General features: G+C 43.9%; 1 protein-coding gene across 1 annotated transcript in view; it reads right to left on the bottom strand.

The window, feature by feature from the left end:
* LHFPL1 (LHFPL tetraspan subfamily member 1) overlaps positions 1 to 19,191 on the bottom strand; it is a 42,778-nt gene extending 23,587 nt beyond the window's left edge. Inside the window, exons 1-2 of the mRNA XM_048864137.2 lie at positions 19,084 to 19,191; positions 12,321 to 13,255 (exon numbers count right to left, since the gene is read on the bottom strand). Of these exons, the coding sequence (XP_048720094.1) occupies positions 12,321 to 12,702 (382 nt within the window). The 5' untranslated portion in view covers positions 12,703 to 13,255; positions 19,084 to 19,191. The remainder of the gene's footprint in view (positions 1 to 12,320; positions 13,256 to 19,083) is intronic.
* Positions 19,192 to 19,708: the final 517 nt, after the last annotated feature.

Here is a 19,708-nt window from a genome sequence, read left to right as displayed (position 1 = left end):
CTGCAGGGCTGTAAAATTGCAGTGTAGACATTTGGGCTCTGGCTGCAGCCCAGCAGAGTCCCAGAGCTGAGGCTCCAGCCTGAGCCCAAACATCTCCACTGCAATTTTACAGCCTCAAGTCCCATCAGCTGGCACATGCCAGCTGTGGGTGTTTAATTGCAGTGTGGACAAACTCACAGAGCTCAGCCACATTGGCCCATGGTGATGCTATTCCGTCTCCTCTGTACTGTGCCATTAAATGTAGAAGGGCCTACCTTGCTGGATGGGTCCGCTGCCATGTATTGTTATGTTTCAGACATGCAATGTTAGAAAGGGAACCACTGAGTTCTCGCTCTGGTGGTGACTTTGGGCCATTGAGTTACTCCTGATTTGACTGAAAGCAGAATGGGTCTCTGGACAATTGTTGTTTCTTGCTTCATCTAAAACAAAAGTCAGCTAGACAGAGAAACACATCATGTGCCATAACAGGCAGTAAGGACCCTATAGGAATGTGTACATAATTGAAGCAAACTCAGTTAAAAAGTCAAACAAATATCAAAATGCTCGTAATATGCGCCCAGTTCTGGCCAAGAATTAGAAGAAGGGGAGTACATGTGTGTAGTGTTTACAGTGGTCTGAAAACTTGTGCTGGGAGAGTCTTTCATAATCGGGGAGCAGCAGCTTTGGTAAAACAGGTGCTTAAAGTGCATGCCTCAGTGACCCGGCTTGATTCCTTTATTTATTTGTTTCTTTGCTTGCTTGTTGTGCTGGGTCTGTGACCTTCTATTCCATCACACACACACACACACACACACACACACTGTAAGCCCAGCATGTATGTGTAATGAGCCATCAAGAGGATCAGTGGGAGCACTGCAGAAAATTGTGCCTGCACCCAAAAAAGATTGCAACTATTTGCTCTGCAATGACAAGGTTGGGACTGAACAGAAAACCTGTCCAACTGAGCATCAGTCTGATTTGGGTTTCCAACTCCTGGGCTTTAGGTTGTTTTTGTCTTTGTTTGTTTGGTGACGTAGCAATGCAGCAAAGCTCAGTTCTGGTTCAGTAACTGGTCCTGCCCTGTGTAATCTGTGCTGTCGTTGTCTTCCCTGGACCAACTCCGCAGTCACTGACTGCTGTAAATGGCTTGCTAGGATATGTGCTTCCAGTAGATAATCATAGAATGTAACAATCTAGCAGAGAATGATAAATACACTGTGCTCCTTCAAGTGGATGTTGGGTCTCCTGCTGGGTCCATCATCGTTCTCAGCTGTTTAATGATGCAAAGTTGCTTTGAATTCTCTCTCTCTCTCTCTCTTCTGGAACAAATGTTTTGAAGAGCTGACTACTGCCTGCAAAGGATGCTAGTGAATAACATGCAAACACACACACACATCCCCATCCCCCTCAGTATCACGGCTACAATTTCTAACCAAGTTTACAATGGGCTCCATCCTGTCAGGTGCTGAACTCCCTTAAAGCAATGGGATTTAAGGGGCTCAGTACAAGGGAGGTGAATAATTCGGATGTGTGTAGTTTATACAATGAATGTTGCCCCTTCGTCTGTTCTGATTATCCAGAAAAGGAACATGAATTTCTAAAATTTCATGATTATTCAGCCAATGATCTTTGAATTTTTGAAGCAAACAGCTTCTGTGAGCATTTAGTAATTGACCTTTGAAATACAAGTTGTTTTGATTGGACACACAGGTCATCTGGTATGTTTCTGGTCCTTGATTGGATGAATGTTATTCTTAGGGACCGGTCCTCGTCTGGTGTAAATCAGTGTAGCTCTACAAAAACCAATTGCACTATGCCAATGACACCAGCTGAGAAGCTGCTCCTTCCACAGTGCAGATTACAAATCTGAGATTCGTTTGCTGCTACCATCCTCCAATATTTGCTTTAAAATAGGGCTGTCAAGCGATTAAAAAGAATTAATCACAATTAATCACACTGTTAAACAATAGAATACCATTTATTTAAATATTTTTGGATGTTTTCTACATTTTCAAATATATTGATTTCAATTACAACACAGAATACAAAGTGTACAGTGCTCACTTTATATTTTATTTTTGATTACAAGTGTTTTTACTGTAAAAAGACAAAAGAAATAGTATTTTTCAATTCACCTAATGCAAGTACTGTTGTGCAATTTCTTTATCATGAAAGTTGAACTTACAAATGTAGAATTATGTACAAAAATACTACATTCAAAAATAAAACAATGTAAAATTTTAGAGCCTGCAAATCCACTCAGTCCTACTTCTTGTTCAGCCAATCGCTCAGACAAACCTGTTTGGTTACATTTGCAGGCGATATTGCTGCCGGATTCTTGTTTACAATGTCACCTGAAAGTGAGAACAGGCGTTCTCTTGTAGCTGGCGTTGCAAGATATTTACATGCCAGATGCGCTAAAGATTCATATGTCCCTTCATGCTTCAACCACCATTCCAGGGGATATACATCCATGTTGACGATGGGTTCTGCTCAAAAACCATCCAAAGCAGTGCGGCCCGACATGTTCATTTTCATTATCTGAGTCAGATGCCACCAGCAGAAGATTGATTTTCTTTTTTGGTAGTTTCGGTTCTGTAGTTTCCGCATCAGAGTGTTGCTCTTTTAAGACTTCTGAAAGCATGCTCCACACCTCGTCCCTCTCAGATTTTGGACAGCATTTCAGATTCCTAAACCTTGGGTCGAGTGCTGTAGCTATCTTTAGAAATCTCACATTGGTACCTTCTTTGCGTTTTGTCAAATCTGCAGTGAAAGTGTTCTTAAAACGAACAACAACATGTGCTGGGTCATCATCCTAGACTGCCATAACATGAAATATATGGCAGTATGCAGGTAAAACAGAGCAGGGGATGTACAATTCTCCACCAAGGAGTTCAGTCACAAATTTAATTAACGCATTATTTTTTAATGAGCATCATCGGTATGGAAGCATGTCCTCTGGAATGCCAAAGCATGAAGGGGCATATGAATATTTAGCATTTCTGGCACGTAAATACCTTGTAATGCTGGCTACAAAAGTGCCATGCAAATACTTGTTCTCACTTTCTGGTGACATTGTAAATAAGAAGAGGGCAGCAGTAGCTCCTGTAAATGTAAACAAACTTGTTTGTCTCAGCTATTGGCTGAAAAAGAAGTAGAACTGAGTGGACTTGTAGCCCCTGAAGTTTTACATTGTTTTGTTTTTGAGTGCAGTTATGTAACAAAAACATAAATCTACATTTGTAAGTTGCACTTTCAGGACAAAGAGATTGCACTATAGTACTTGTATGAGGTGAATTGAAAAATATTATTTCTTCTGTTTATCATTTTTACAGTGCAAATATTTGTTATCAAAATATACACTTTAATATCAGTTTCAACACAGAAGACAAGATATATATGAAAATGTAAAAAAAATCCAAAATAGTTAATAAATTTCAATTGGTAGTCTCTTGTTTAACGGTGCGATTAAAACTGATTAATCGCGATTAATATTTTTAATTGCAATTAATTTTTTTAGTTAATCGCATGAGTTAACTGCAATTGATCGACTGCCCTACTTAAAAAATATCACTGTCTGATGACATTCCAGGCAGTAAACTCATTCCCCAGAATATTCACAGAACCCAAATACAAAAGGGGAAACTGCCCAGTTGAATCACATTTATTTACAATTTAAATCAGTTAGTGAAACATTTTTCCCCCTCATCTGACACTATCAAAGCCTAAAAATTAGAGCCTGAAAAAACTCCCCTCAGGTGGAGTGTATCTGGATAAAAAGAACAGGAGTACTTGTGGCACCTTAGAGACTAACAAATTTATTTGAGCATAAGCATCCAATGAAGTGAGCTGTAGCTCACGAAAGCTTATGCTCAAATAAATTTGTTAGTCTCTAAGGTGCCACAAGTACTCCTTTTCTTTTTGCAAATACAGACGAACACGGCTGCTACTCTGAAAAATGTATCTGGATAGAAGTCATACCAGGAGAATAACAACAGTATGAACACAGCTTGACACTAATGCCGTCTGGGCTGAGAAGCCAATGCATACTCTAGTGGCAGTCAGCCATATCCCCCGAGAGCATCTCCAAATAATATAATATACACGTGCAGCCGCACCCCCATGCCCAATCCTTTCAGAGAAGTAAAAGGCACGAAGCCAAAAATGCATTTTGTGGACTCATAACTGACAACTAATCCCATTATACTCGATGAAAGGGCTAACAGAAGCCCTTAAGGGCGTATTCTTAAAAATGAAGTAGTAAGTAAATTATCCGGCAGTACATTTGCACTTTTCAGCATTTCCTATATTACATCTTATTAGAAGGGGAAACTGATCAGTTTTCCCTGGAGATGTTGCTTTCTGATGTTACTGCTTGAAAACTAGGGTGATACCTGACAGACAAATACACAGGGCAAGGATGACATCAAACCCATGTGTTTAGCACTGGCTGCATGTGCAATAATTAGCCGTGCTATCTGCCCAATACTGACTGTGAAGCTGGATAGTATGGAAAATATTATCTCCTTTGCAGTAAACACTTCCATGAAATAGTGCATCAGCAATTCATTGCTGGCTACAAAAGCCTATGAAGGGTTGCAGAATTTGAGTCAGTAGGAGGGATGCTGGAACCAAGGATAAGGTGTAAGGAGGAGGCAGGCCACCAAGCATATCTTGCACTGGGAATGGGATGAATCTGGACCTCCAGGACGAAGTATGAGGAGGCCTCACATTGGCATGATGCTAGGATCATGCATTTAATATGCACGCTCGACCATAGCTAGATATGATGTTTGCATTAATTGAAACTTGCCGTGCCTTGCACCATCCAGGTGTGATCCTTGCACTTTTGACAGGTGGGGGGAGGAGTCAGTGCAACAGGAGGGATGCCTGGGACTCTGCGGAGGCTGGGCCCTGGCATGCTTCAGAGTATAGCACTGAGCACTTAACTTTGAGAACACCAGCACTGGCCAGGCGCCTAGCCATAGGAATGTTTAAAGGGAGGACATCCAATATATTTACTGCTACTATACAAATATTATACATACAACTTGCCAGGCAGCATTTATGTGGGAAGCAAATACAAATGAAAAATGTATCACATTTCTAATGTATTTTGTGTGTTCCCCCTACAGCATTCATAAGGCTGGAAGCCTAAAAAATACCTGTGTCCAAAGGGTTAAACAGCAAAACTCACCATAATGCTCTGTGGCCTTTTCAGATGGAGAATGTTACACTTCAGTGAATGGAGGGACAAAAGGCCTGTTTCGATCACCAGCAAAAGGGGCACAGAACTAGTGTGTGGAAGTGACGTATCTAGTCTCCTGGGGATATTACAGCCAGGCCATCACTGCAGAAGATTAACCTCAGCAACCCGCTGTTTACTCTGATAGGACAAACTTGCAGGGGGCTTGCTGTCTGTCTCTGTGGCTAGTAAACAAACTGATGTGTAGTGAAAGGAAAATGTATCTGAGGTCTAAGTCTTAATGGACCCATTTTCTCCGCACTTTTTGCCATGCTGAGATTGCTCTGACTGGAAACGAATTGCACTTCTCCCCGAGATGTATTTCAGTTAATGCACCTACTGCCGAGAACCTTCTATGCCTTTCATAAAATCCAGAGAGTTTTGCAGGCACATGTGAATCAACACTATGAGAAGCTGGACGGGTTGAGAATCAGTAGACATCAGGAAGCTTTTTAGTCTATGTGTGTGCAGTGCCTAGCACAATAGGGCTCGATCCCTGATTGGGGCCTTTAAGCAGGGTCATTATACAAATATCATCATTTAAATTACAAATCTCCTGAAGCCTTCTAAAAAAACCTGTAAAACTACTAGGTGGAGAAATGTTTTCTTTTAAAATAACATGACTAGCGCATTTATCTGGAATGTTCATTAGCTAGGCAATGCACCTGGTAAAGATAGTACTTAGAGTGGTTTACTTGTGCTGCGGTATGAAATTATTTAAACCTGAGTCTACGCTTGCGTATTGCTCTATGGCACTGACATTAGCTGGGTGGTCATTGGCTACGATGGCTAACTAAGCAATACGAATTCTTCCCAAGGAAGGAAAGAGACAAGCTGATTCATCCAATTACAGTATTCTATAACCTGCTACCTGCGTGGCAGGATTGTCAGGAGACAGTAGCCACAAGCCATGTTGGTTCATCATTGTTCAGGAACACGCATTGCTCTTGGGCATATTTTTATTTTATGATGATTGATTTTTAATTATTTGTTATTAGGGGAATTCACCCCATCTTTTATCTACTTGGTGCTTAATAGCTCATGACCTGTATCCAATTAAGATCTACTAAGACAGTGGTTCTCAGATTTTTGTATTGGTCACACAGCAAGCCTCTGAGTGCGACACCCCCCCCTTTGTACATTAAAACCACATTTTTTTTATATTTAACACCATTATAAATGCTGGAGGCAAAGCAGGGTTTGGGGTGGAGGCTGACAGCTCGCGACCCCCCAAGTAATAACCTTGTGACCCCCTGAGGGGTCATGACCCCCAGTTTGAGAACTAAAAAGCATTTGACTGGAGGAAAAATATATATTCAAGCAATAACCGTACGAAGGATCACACGCAGGGCTTAAATTCAGCCGGAGCTGTCCAGAGCTCTGGCAAATATTTTCAAACCTTGACTCCAGCCTCATGCTGTTGCGGTTCTCAGCCCAGGGTCTGCGGGCCTCTGTGGGGGCCACTGGCCAGTTTCAGGGGGTCCCTGGGGCCCCGCGACTGAAGCCTGTAGCCCTGAGCCCCAGCATGCCCTGCGGAGAATGGGGGTGGGAAGGCGTGGTGGGCTCCAGGAAATACTCTATGAGAATTTAAGCCCTGATCACACATGATGAATAGGGAAACACTGTGCGGTGGTGACCTTTCAAAATAAACTTTGACCTGCAGTTTTCATACTGCTGTCCTTTATTTTTTGTAAACGTAGGTTGACACCTAAAATACTGAGCAACAATTATTTTTTGAGGTATGCTTCAATGGGATAAGTAGAAATGGAAATTCAGGGAAACCAGTGTTCAGCAACCTTAATAAGACAAGCCCAAACCAGATCCCCACATATAAAAGTATTCTGAGGCAGTTCATATCCAGACCTGAACTTCATGGTTCTGGCCAATCTTCAATGTAAAAATAAAACAGCCTTCAATCTCTCACAGGGCTGTGTAGTAATGCAAACTACCTTGGGAGCTAGCTAGATGGCAGTAGAACATACTCAAATGTTGCTAGATTAGTATGACGAATAAATCCTTGTGGTCAGGCGTTCCTGTTGCTTGGTCCTGAAGAAAACACATAACAGGCTTGCCAACAGAAATTAAGTAGAACAATGCAACATTTAGTTGGGGATTGGTCCTGCTTTGAGCAGGGGATTGGACTAGATGACCTCCTGAGGTCCCTTCCAACCCTGATATTCTATGAACATAATCTGAAAACTAGTTCTTCAGCAGGAATAGTCACCCAGGGAGTGATTTCTGCTAACGTACATGCAACCCAATGATGTATCTTACATCATTCTTGTTTCTCACAGTGTAGCATAGGCCATGAGACTATATGGAACCAACATCAAAAGATTGCATTTAAATTGAATAACTAGGCAAACACGACTGTGGTGGGGAATTGCAGACTCTGCCCAGAATGTAGCTTGGCAGCAAAGTCCCCTACTCTACACATGTAGGGCACGCTCCATGAGTAGATCTACCCTGGTCTACATGGAAGGTGGAGGTGGTTGAACTGCTCCACAGGGAACTGAGACTAAGGAGTGGTTTGGCATGGACAAGATCGAGGACCTGCCCAAAGGATGTACAATCAGCCAAACAGGAGATTCATGGAAAGGTCAAAAGCTGAGTCAGCCCTGCTGGGATTCCTAGCCCTGATGGCAGGGACTCTAGGTATTTCAAACCTGATGCTTAGACCTATTTGCCATCCTCTACCTCTGTTCATCTAAACCTGTGAAACCTGCAGCTGTCTCCACTCTCCCATCATCAAAGAATGATGTGCCTGATTTGCTGGTCTGGCCATGCTGCACTTGATGCAGGGCCAGAGAGGGGCTCCCCTGATCCTGGGGCCAGCCCATCGTCCAATATAAATTACTTACACTCCCCGGAGCTAGTCTAGCAGCCAGGAACCACCAGAGTATATGCTCTGTACCACCTGTGGATTCTCCTTGTACAGGGATGAATCTTCTGGGTTCATGGCTGCTTTGCACTGCTAGAGAGATGCAAAGCAGCCCCAGCAAAGCCAAGAATCGGGACTATTTATTTTTCTTAACTGAAAATTATCACATCCATCACAAGAGGGGTTAACATCCATTGGTGTCAAGATATTGTGGCGCATCTTCCTTCACTGCTGTAGGATTCAAGCCCTTCACTAACGTTAGTAGGTTCTCCCCCACAATAACTTAAGGAAGTATTATTGTCCTTATTTTATAGATGGGGAACCAGAGTGCACAGAGATTAAGTGTCTGACCCAAGGCCACACAAAGAGTCTGTAGCAGAGTCAAGAACTGAACTGAGATCTAATGAATACAGTCCTGGGCCTTAACAACAAACCCTTTCTTCCTCCCCTTTATACCACTGTGCAGAACACTGCTACCCTGCTGTTATAGTCTGATGTCCCAGGGCAAGTTGCCTGATTCTGCAAAGATCTGTTGAAAGCAATTTGTACTCTGTTGCTGAGGGTGACATAGATCACTATGATGAATAAATCCTTCTGGTCAGATGGGATGGAAGGAGATCCTGGAGAGAAATGCATCTATTACAGAGCTCTGGATGGTGGGGGGACTCGGACAGCAGTCAATTAAAGCGTTTGGATTCTGGCACCATCCTTGTAATCCTACGGTTATTGCCAATAAGGCTAGATGTGCATTTTTAAACAATGCCTCTTTGTTTTGTTCAGTTGGAAGCGGTCTCCAACAAACACAACCAGCTGCCTAGACAAGCCCATTGCATGCCAAGCTAAAGCGTAAAAGGAGGCAATTACAAACGTTCCAATATTTATCACATTTTAAAAAATAATCCAAATGTAACTCTATTTCCCCAGAAATAGTTCATCCTTCATGGTGCTGATTTCTGGGGCTTGTGCAGCTGAAAGCCTCATGGCAATGAGTTATCTATATTATGCACAGCACGCGCATATGAGGACATCTTAATACAAAGGGACGGCCTTAGAGAAAATAGTAGTGAGCTGATTTTCGGAAGTGCTGAGCAGCCCACTGACTTCAGTTCCCTACAGTGTGGCAGCCAGATTCTGGTATCGGTGGCGTTCTTTGGAATTTATACTGACATAACAGAGATCAGAACCTGGAGGGGGATGATAGCCTAGTGTAAACATAGATTTCACATTTGAATATAGCACCCACAAATGAGATTTATTTTCAACTCCTCGAGGGCTCCTTTGTTTAAGCTTCTCCCTTAGTGCCAGCTCAGCTGTGTGGTTGGAACTCCTGTTTGCATTGCCTAGATGGCTGCTTCCAATCCATCACACCATGGTTTTATATGTCTAGCCCTCTATGCTCATAGCCCTCCTTTGTGAGAGGGAAGCAGTCGCACATTGGTTTGCTGTGGTGCTTTGCCATGTGTTCCGTGGTTTTCAAGCTATTGTGTAAATAAACTAGCAGTATCACACTGGGGAGGGAAAACAAAGACGTTCCAGTTTATTACAAAAATGGAGACAACACACTAAGGCCTTGGCTACAGTGGAGATTTTGACTACTGGTGCGGTGGTGCAAACCCCTAGTGTAGACATGCAAAGCCACAGGCCATAAGTCATGTTTTGTGCTGATACTTGAAACTGGGATAAGTTGCCCCAGTGCAAAACTATATTTCAAGGATGGGTTAGTGGCACTGGGGCAAATCACTGCTGGTAATTGTATACTGCGGTACCTCCCGCCTTGAGCAATGCTGCTGCAGCTGATGGAAGCTTTTGCCTTTTATTTTCCATCAGTCATCTATGGTAATTTACTAACAGGCACAAGGAGGGTATGGAACCCTCCGGGAAGGAGAGAGAAGAGAAGGTTGAGGCATGGCGGGCAGTCTCAGAGAGGGAATGAAGGCAGAGGGGGTAGGAGGCCTGGAGCTGAGAATGGAAGGCAGACAGGAAGGGGACAAGTAGTTGATCAGTTTGGACTGAACAAAGCATGGGGAAGAGAGGACAGAGATAGAGGTAGGATTCTTTTGGCATCCCACAGTTCTGGAGACAATGAGCCTGATTCACCAAGGTGTCACTCCAGCTTCACACCAGACTGATTTCAAAGGAGTGATGCGGGTGTCAAACTGGGGTTACACTGGTCCATATGTATGGAGGAAGGACATTATGGATAGGAATGGGTTCTGGCTAGGGCACAGGACAAGGACTCAGGTGACCTGAGTTCTGTTGCCAGCCCTGACACTGGCCTGTTGTCTGCCACTGGGCAAGTCCCTGTCCCATTCTGTGCCTCAGTTTCCCTCTTTTTGTCTTCTCTCTTCGGATTGTAAGCGCTGCAGGGCAGGTTTGTCTCTAGCTGTGTGTGTGTATAGTGCCCAGGACAATGGGGTCTTGACACATTCCTGAAATACAGATAATGATAAGAGAATTGTGGAGACAGACAAGGGCAGGACTGATAAAATGCCAAGGGGGGTTATGCTAGGTAGAAAGCTTCATTGGGGGAACCTCTCCACAGCTATATCGTGACTGCAAGAAGAGGTGTATTTATATGTGGAGATAGCTAACCTCAGAGAACTGCCACAACGTAACATCCTTGTGGAGTCAAGGCATAGGTGGCTCTCACCTGGATGTAGCTAGTCAAAATCAACAATATATGCCCTGCCTGGAGTGGACCTCGATTAGCTGAGGTGAAAACTACAGTGTCCCGTGTCCACCAGAGGGAGCTATCTCCCTGCTTCCAGAGGCCACTAGCATCCCACAGGAAAAATTATCCTTTTTTTCCCAAAAAAACACCTACAAATATTATCCTCTTTGTCTCGCAAACTATGGTGGGTCCCTGTCAACTTCCCTCCCTCACCCAACAAGACAGCAACTCTTGTTTGCAGTGAAAACATAGCCACGGGATTGTCTACACAGCAAGCCTCTTCTACAGTGAAAAGAAAAGGAGTACTTGTGGCACCTTAGAGACTAACCAATTTATTTGAGCATAAGCTTTCGTGAGCTACAGCTCACTTCATCGGATGCATACTGTGGAAAGTGTAGAAGATCTTTTAATACACACAAAGCATGAAAAAATACCTCCTCCCACCCCGCTCTCCTGCTGGTAATAGCTTATCTAAAGTGATCACTCTCCTTACAATATTACCAGCAGGAGAGCGGGGTCGGGGAGGTATTTTTTCATGCTCTGTGTGTATTAAAAGATCTTCTACACTTTCCACAGTATGCATCCGATGAAGTGAGCTGTAGCTCACGAAAGCTTATGCTCAAATAAATTGGTTAGTCTCTAAGGTGCCACAAGTACTCCTTTTCTTTTTGCGAATACAGACTAACAGGGCTGTTACTCTGAAACCTGTCATTCTACAGTGAGAGGGGCCTGGCCCTTCTGAACTCTCTCAGGGCTTGTCTACACGGCAAGTTGCCGAATGGCATGTCCCGGAGTGAATCTACAACTCCTGAGCCTGCAGCGCAGTAATGGCCCACGCAGACACTGCTATCGCACAGTGAAAGGGCCGAAGCACGGCTCGGCGTACTACCGCCGGAAGTATTTCAAGCCGCGCTCTGGGGCTTTCACTGCGCTGTAGCAGAATCCACATAAGACGCTACCACACAGCAAGCCAAGGCACTGTGGAGTCACATCCTGGCTTGCCGTGAAGCAACTTGTTGTGCAGACAAGCATTAGGAGGGTTCAGAAAGGCCAGGTCCTCCTTATTCTGGAATAGGCATGACTGAAGTAACCAGAGGTGTTAAAGACGAGAGTGGAAATAAAGTGCTGAAGTAACTGTCATCAGGGGACGTGTATTAAACAGAAAGAACCAGCAGCTGAAGTAGGCAGAACGTTTTCCCACAGAGATTCCTGGCTTTTGGGGAATGTTACAGCTCTGGGCCTGGTAACAAACCAGAAGAACATTTAATGTACTGAGAGTGTCTCTCGTAACAGACGTGGTATTTATGTAGAGCCAACAGGAAATTAAAGACTATACATGAAAACAGAAAGGTCAAGTATTGGAATAAAAAAATCATATTCATGCTACCAAGATTTACTTCAGATGTTTAGTACAGATGTTTCCAGCTCAGTGATCGTTGGTGTCCTGAGCAGTGCTCTGAAGATCACTGTACAGTATTAGCATATGCTAATCAGCAACCTGAAGCCACTCACGTATGTAGCATAATGCAAACGATTTCCATTACCTCCTACAAACTGGGCTGCCCCCATGAAGCGTCCCATCATCCGAGAGATGAGCTCTTCCACGCAGCAACCCAGGATGGCTGCTAACGCCACCAGGAGCAGCAAGGCACAGCCAATTCCGGTCACCACGGTGCAGATCTGCCAGGATAAGCTGGGGATAGCCCCAAAACTGGCATACCTCCCACATTCTTCCACCATCACCAGGTGCCTCTCCTCCGTCTGTGCTGGGTACGTGCACCGTCGGAAGGTGCCAAATGAAACTGGCTTCCCCAGCTGGGAACCAAAGAGCCAACAGGGCACAAAATAACTGGCCGAGCTGGCAACTGCTGTGAGAAAGGATAGGAAAGCCCAGAGGGCCCCAACCAGCGTCAAACTGCTGCCCATCTTCTTAGATCTCTGGTTAGAAGTGAAATTAAAGATAGCTGCCTCAGGGCATTCAAAGTGTCTCCTTGTCAGGGGTCTTCACAAACCTCAGAGAGGGACAAAAGAGGGCCAATAGAAGGGACTCAGCCCAGAGAGAAAACAGGAACCATGCTCGGGTCTGCCTCTCTACTTTCTGAAGCCACCAGCTTCCTCCAGGCAAAATTATCCTTTTTTTTTTTCTTCAAAAAAAGTCCTAAAAATATTCTTATCCTCTATATATTGCAAATAACTATGGATCCCTGCCAACTTCCTCCTGCACCCAACAAACCAGCAGCATCCCTCTTATTTCACTCCATTGTGTTCTTAGTCCTTTTCCTGAGTGCTGGGCCCGGCCAGGCCTGCTGACTGACACATTTGGGCCCAGAGACGGTCTCTTGTTGGAAACATTTGTTTATTATTTGCTCAGGGTGCTGAAAGTTCTGATTCTGCTGTGTCGTTGTCAGTTGACCTCACAGCCGACTCTGACAGTGCTAGCGGGTCTTTCTGATGCCATTCCTATGTTCAGCTGCAATCTCTGAAATAGAAAAGCCACCCAACCAGATTACTGGCTAAGCGATTTCATACTTTACATTGTAAGTTTCAAAAATTCTTCACTCCAGAAAGGTTGTTTAGGAATTAATGTCACTTAAAGATCCTCCTATATATGCAAACCATGGGCCCAGGCTTGTACTCCCATAGTTAAAAGTTAAACACATTAAAAGTTAAATGAAATTAAATTAAAAATTAAAAGCAAATTGCAAGTTATTGCAACTGAAAGAAATTAGCAACGAATAGTCATTTGCATTTTGTTTCAGTTTGTTCCCTCAATGCCTGTGGCCTCTCTCAGACACAAGAATGTTTCTCATATGAGTCAGCTGCTACTCTGAAACCTGAATATTGACCATGTTCCTTTAACCAAACGGAGACTTTATATAGCAATGTGTATTCCCCCACTGAGCATTCCTAGGGGAACTGGGGCAGCGAGCACTCCAATCACACAGAAGAGATTGGTTTCAGAGTAGCATCCGTGTTAGTCTGTATTCGCAAAAAGAAAAGGAGGACTTGTGAGCTCACGAAAGCTTATGCTCAAATAAATTTGTTAGTCGCTAAGCTGTCACAAGTACTCCTTTTCTTTTTACAGAAGAGATTGCACTGTATTTATACAGACAGGCAGGTTTGTGCCTTCTAGGCAACAATTGCTTTCTTTACTTGATGGCCTCAAAGCAATCCCAAGAAGAATTATACTGAGCGGTATTATGTGGTTGCCATTACCATAATATCTGAGCACCTCACAAACTTTAATATATTTACCATCACAGCAGGCCTGAGAGGTAGGGCAGTGCTATTATCCACATTTTACAGATAAGAAACTGAGACACAGAGAGCCTACAAAAAGAAAGGTTTCAGAGTAACAGCCGTGTTAGTCTGTATTCACAAAAAGAAAAAGCTTATGCTCAAATAAATGGGTTAGTCTCTAAGGTGCCACAAGTCCTCCTTTTCTTTTTGCGAATACAGACTAACACGGCTGCTACTCTGAAACTTGTCAGAGAGCCTACAGGCACATCTACACAGCCTGCAGCAGCGAGCAACCCAGCCCGGGTTGAGAGACTTGGGCTTGCGGGGCTTCTGCTAACACTTTAAAAATAGCTGCACAGACAGCTCTTTGAATACACCCAGCTTGGGCTGGAGCTTGGACCCTGAAGCTTAAGGACGCAAACCCAAGTCTCTCGGCCCCTGCTGGGAGGCTCGCTTCCACGGGCTGTGTAGACATACCCTAAGTGACTTGTCCAAGGCCATCCAGGAAGTCTTTGGCAGAGCAGGCAATTGAAGCTGAGTCTCTCAAGTCCCCAGCTAGCCCTGGACCATTCTTCCTGTCACAACAATGGATAACAATCCCAGTTCCACACCAGCACTAACATGCCTCTCTCCCTCTCAAACTCCTTCCCCTTGAACTCTATTACTGGGGTGGCGGTGGGTATTTTTTTAATTAAGGAGAGAGAGAGCCCTTTGAGGACATTGGTGAAATGACAGCCATGCTGGAACTCTGCGCTTTAATAAAAGAATTTCAAACAGATGTTAAAGGCGTTTGATTTATGAAACTTTTAGAGGTTGAGGGTTTTTTTAATTAAAATATAGCATAGCAGGAGCAGCAGGAGCTGTCATTTCTACTCCTGCTCTTCCCTGCCAGCATGTTCCGGTTGAAAATGTTTCATCAGTTACATCTAGGGAGGGAAGGGAGAAAGTCAATGTTCCAGTTTAGTGGATAGTGATTTTTTATTATTATTTTAATTTTAGTAAAAATATTCAAATTGAGACCTAGAATAAATGAATTTTTAAAAAAGCAAACCAGGACCCATGTCATTTCTCCAGGATCCATCTCCTCTACACACATCAGATATACGACAGGTCATTAAAATCCATCTTTTGTCCTTTCACATTATAATGCACCCAGTATAACTTTGGAATGATCTCTCTCTTGCTTCTTCAATGAAATGCAATTAACAAACAGAAGAAAGCTAAACAGATGAGCAGCTGCAGTAACAAGTCGTCTGGTGAATACAAAACTGAGTGGGATTGTGTGGCTCTTTTGGGCTCTGGTTGCTACATCTATAGGCACTCTTTCCCTCCCCCACTGCAGTGGAGAATTTCCTCTTCCCCACTGAGAAGCAAACTAAATTTGTACTATATCTGCATGAGCCCTAGGCAACTTCAGACTAAAATCTGTTGGTTTGGGCTTCATTTTGGAATCAAGTTTACCTCCCTACCACACACTCTTGTGCTATTAACAGTCCCATGACAGGGGAGCCTGAATAGCTCAGACAGGCAGTAATACCCTAGGCTATACAGTCTTTGGGTAAAATACTGGCCCCATTGAAGTCAACAGCAAAAGTTCAGTAGAAAAAAAGATTTTGCCATTTTAATCTACTTCACTGGTCCAGATCCAACCCAGCTCAGAAGTGACTGGAACTTGTTACCATCTGGTGGCTGTTCTGTCTCCTATGTTAAATGAGTTTGTGGTCTCCATTTCGTTCCTAGTGTGCGGATGTCTACATCGCAGGACAACCATCACAAGTACCCTAGCTGGCAATCTGAGTCGGGAGGCCAAGGAGTGAATGGGCACAGAAAAGAGAGTAGCCTCTTCCCTTTAGAGGTGACCTTTGCAGTTCAGGGTAGAGTACTGAGTGGGAAGTTTTCTGTGCTGCTACTCATGCTGTCCCTGTTCTGTTGACCGAGGACTTCAGTCTCCATGGCACTAAATTCATACAAAACAATTTTTAAAAGGAGATAAAATGACCCCATAATGGTTTTTGCTGGAATTGGGGTGTTAGCCACTTTGACCTGGCCAAACTGAAGTATAGAATATTACATTATATCCCTGCCTAAACTCCCTCCTCTAGTACCCGTTAGATACTGCTAGAGATGGGCCTGAGCTGGAACCCCAGATGCGAACACCAGCAGGGGTGGGAGACATTCAGTTCCAAATCCAAACCAAACCACCACATCAGGTCTAGACACAGCTGGACACTGGAAAAATTCCAGTTTGGATGCAAACTCTGTAATTTAGACCCATCTCAACATGCACTGTTCTTCTCTTCCTGCGCTAAAACTTGTGAGGTGTAATGTTGTTGTATACTGATAAACAGCTGCTGGGCTCCACTCCAGAGATGACTGCATTTCTGAGTGAGATATGGTGGATGAAGTGCTTTTTGTATCTACTCCATGGGACATGTCCCCTTTGAACATGCCTGCCCAAAAGTTAGGGCCAGATTTTCCAAAGTGCCTAAGGGAATTGGCCGGATTTCCAGAAGCCCTCCGCATTCCCCCAACATGCTGAACCCCTTTGAAAAATCTGTTCCCTTCTTCTTGCTGCCTAACTGGGACCTGAGCATTTTCAAAAATCTGGTCCTTCCCCAAGCCCCCAGAGTAATATTGTTCTGCCTTCATCTTCCCTCAGATAGACAGCACTGTGGGGCATCCGCCAAGAGATCATCATACAGGAACATGAATAAACAACATACAAATGACTCACCTAAACCCCACATCTCTTCCTTTCACTCTTCATGCTCCCCCAATCTGCCTTTCCTTCTACACCCTTCCTTAGCACAACAGAGGAGAGCGGTGCCAGCCAACTCCTCCTAGCAGCTCCTGTGCCACGCTCTGAGAGGCACAAGTCACAGCCCCACAGAGCAAGGAGGCAGGCAGCAATGCAGAAAGACTAGCCAGGCAGTGTCCACCCAGCAGCAGCAGAAGGCAGTTTCCCAAGTGATGGAGGCAGAGGCAGTGGGGCAGGTGCCATGGCCTATTGCTGGAAGGACCTTTTGTAGTTTACTGAATCCCTACTCAAGCAGGAAACAGCAGAACTCTAGAGTGAAGGGTCCCCACATGACCGACGTGGTGGACAGGCCTATGGCCAGCCTCCATAATGATTCTGTGGTCGTAGAAATCTCTGCCATCACTACCCATTCCACATCCTGTAGCCACTTGGACTTCATGGTCACAAGCAGGCACAAAACTCAGGGCCTTCTGTTCAAAAAAAAAAAAAAAAAATCACAGACCCCTACCACGAGATCTAAGAGATAATCTTTAATAACTGTTCCACTATTAAGACCTTCATCCTCTGTGTGCATTCGCTCCAGGCAGAGCAGAAACATGTTAGTATATAGTACTTGAGACAGACAGAAAGTTACACACACAAGCCATCATATTGCAACTGCCTCATACCTGTGATGTAACATAAATCATTGAATTATAGAGCCAGGGCCTTTCTTGTTATCAATCTCCTTTGAGCTGCTCTGGCGGCCTAAAGGGGCTGGAAGGCTACCAGCTTCTCCCAGCTGGTGATTCCCACCACATGGGGGAGTTCTCAGCTGGTGCAAAGTCGGTGTAGCTGGCTGCTGCGCCACATGTCCTGTAGTCACCAGTGAAGGGGGCATGTCAGGGGTAGAAAACCATGGGAGGGAGCACGACCAGAGCACTACTACCCACCAGCAATCCACAGGTGGTCCTAGTTAGCTTGCCTACTTTAGAGCAGAACCTACAGTATGCCATAGCCTGGGTCATCGTAGGACTGGATAATACCACTTAGCTCATAGATAACATATTTCATTCGTAGATCTCACAGCACTTTTCAAAAGGAGGTCAATATTATTATCCCCATTTTACAGAAGAGGAAACTAAGGCACATCCAGGGAAGTGACTTGCTAACGGTTACCCACCAGCAGAGCTAGGACGAGAACCCTGCTCTCTTGAGTCCCAGACTAGTGCTCCATCCACAAGGCCATACTACCTCCCCAGTTAGCTCATCAACTTCTACCCCAAGCAACGTTTTGAGCCCTAGTCAAGGAGCCGTTCCAGGGACTTCATGAAGTCCAGTAGGGACAGCATTACTGCTATTGATTTTACATGGAAGGTGCTCAGATATGATGGTGACGGGCAGCCGTATAAAACCACAAGATAGACAGACAGCTCGATCTGTGGCTTCGACCCTCCCCTGCTCTGCACCTATCAAATAAAGCACAGAGCCTAGACCATGATCTAGAGATGAAAAAGACCTATTCGCTCATATAGTGCTCGTGCAGGGCTTTTCCATTCTGAACATTTCATGGCATTTTGTCCAACCTTGGAGTAGTTTTAAATGCAAAAAGAAAAAGTTGCAAGTAAACCATATTTTATAGAAGCCCCTTTGCAAACTTCTAGAGTAAGGAAAACTATTGGAAGACATTATTTTATAACTGTACTTAGTCTTTCTGACCTCTGCTCTTTGATTTGACATATTATGTTGCCATCAGCTGTCATTTCCTTCATTTCTTTACAGACAAAAAAAAAGAAAAAGAAAAATCACATAAGCCAATACAGAATGTCTGGTTGTTAAGGGAATACAAGCAATTTTAGAGCAATAAATGTGAAATTTGTGTAAACTTCATTTCACTGAAATTTAACTTCCATATTTTCAATAAACACTGTGCATGATTAAGCCGATTATCTGAACCAAGCTCCAGTGGATACATTTATTTAACTCCTGTAGTGTTATCGCATTAGGAAGTTCTCTCTTTCAGATACTCAGTCTGCTATCATTTTACCTTTAAGTCTTTGATGTGTGTTAATGGAAAAGTGAAATCCTGATTCTAATCCCAGGTAAGTATTCTACAAACAATAGCAAAACAGATGGGATTAGGAAAAAAACAAACACCCTATGACATTGCTCTTGTTAATAAAATAAAATGAAATAAAAAAATAAAACATAACAACAGAACAAATGAATAGACTGGGGTTAAGATGCTGCTAAAGCCCTGAGCTTGTAAGAAGCTTCCTTAATGGCAATTTTAAATGCATTTAGCTCAGACTGCAAATTAATCTCCTTACCACTAAATCAGTCTCTCTCCTGTCAGGTTGTGATGTGAGAAACTTCTGCTGCTCTCCGACATTCTGCCAGTCACACTGGCACTGTAATGAAAGCTCCTCTCCTCTCTGATGCCTGTGTGCAGCCACTCACCTTTGGGAAGGAGGGGAGGAGTTCTCAAGCCTCACTACCTAGTAGGAATTAACTCTGAGCATGCTGAATGCTTCCAACCAGGGCTGCTTGATGACACTGGGTAGAACAGGCTACAGTCCTCCAGACAGCAATATCAGGTACTATCCAAGAACACCATGAGCAGTCACTATTATGGGAAAGGACTAATGCCAGACATAAAAGTTAGGACATGGGGAAGGGTCATGAGGGCAAGAATTGAAGCCCATGTTAAAAATATTGGCTCCATTTGTTTAAATCCAGAGTAGGTTTTGATTGTACATAGCAGCTTTCGTACTCAACTTGAGGTACTTTACACTGATGAGTTAGAGACGAGTTGTCCGGGGACTATAAACCAACACAGCAGCCAGTATGTGCTCAGCCATAGTTCATCTTGTAAATTAAGGACCAGATTCAACCTCGGTGTAAGCTGGCCACAATGGAGGAGGATATGGCTCTGTCCCAGGGAGGACACGGGCT

This window comes from Caretta caretta, chromosome 9 (genome assembly GCF_965140235.1).
Source record: "Caretta caretta isolate rCarCar2 chromosome 9, rCarCar1.hap1, whole genome shotgun sequence".
NCBI lineage: Eukaryota > Metazoa > Chordata > Testudines > Cheloniidae > Caretta > Caretta caretta.
The sequence above is the reverse complement of the archived record's forward strand: the minus strand, read 5'-3'. Positions and strand labels throughout refer to the sequence as shown.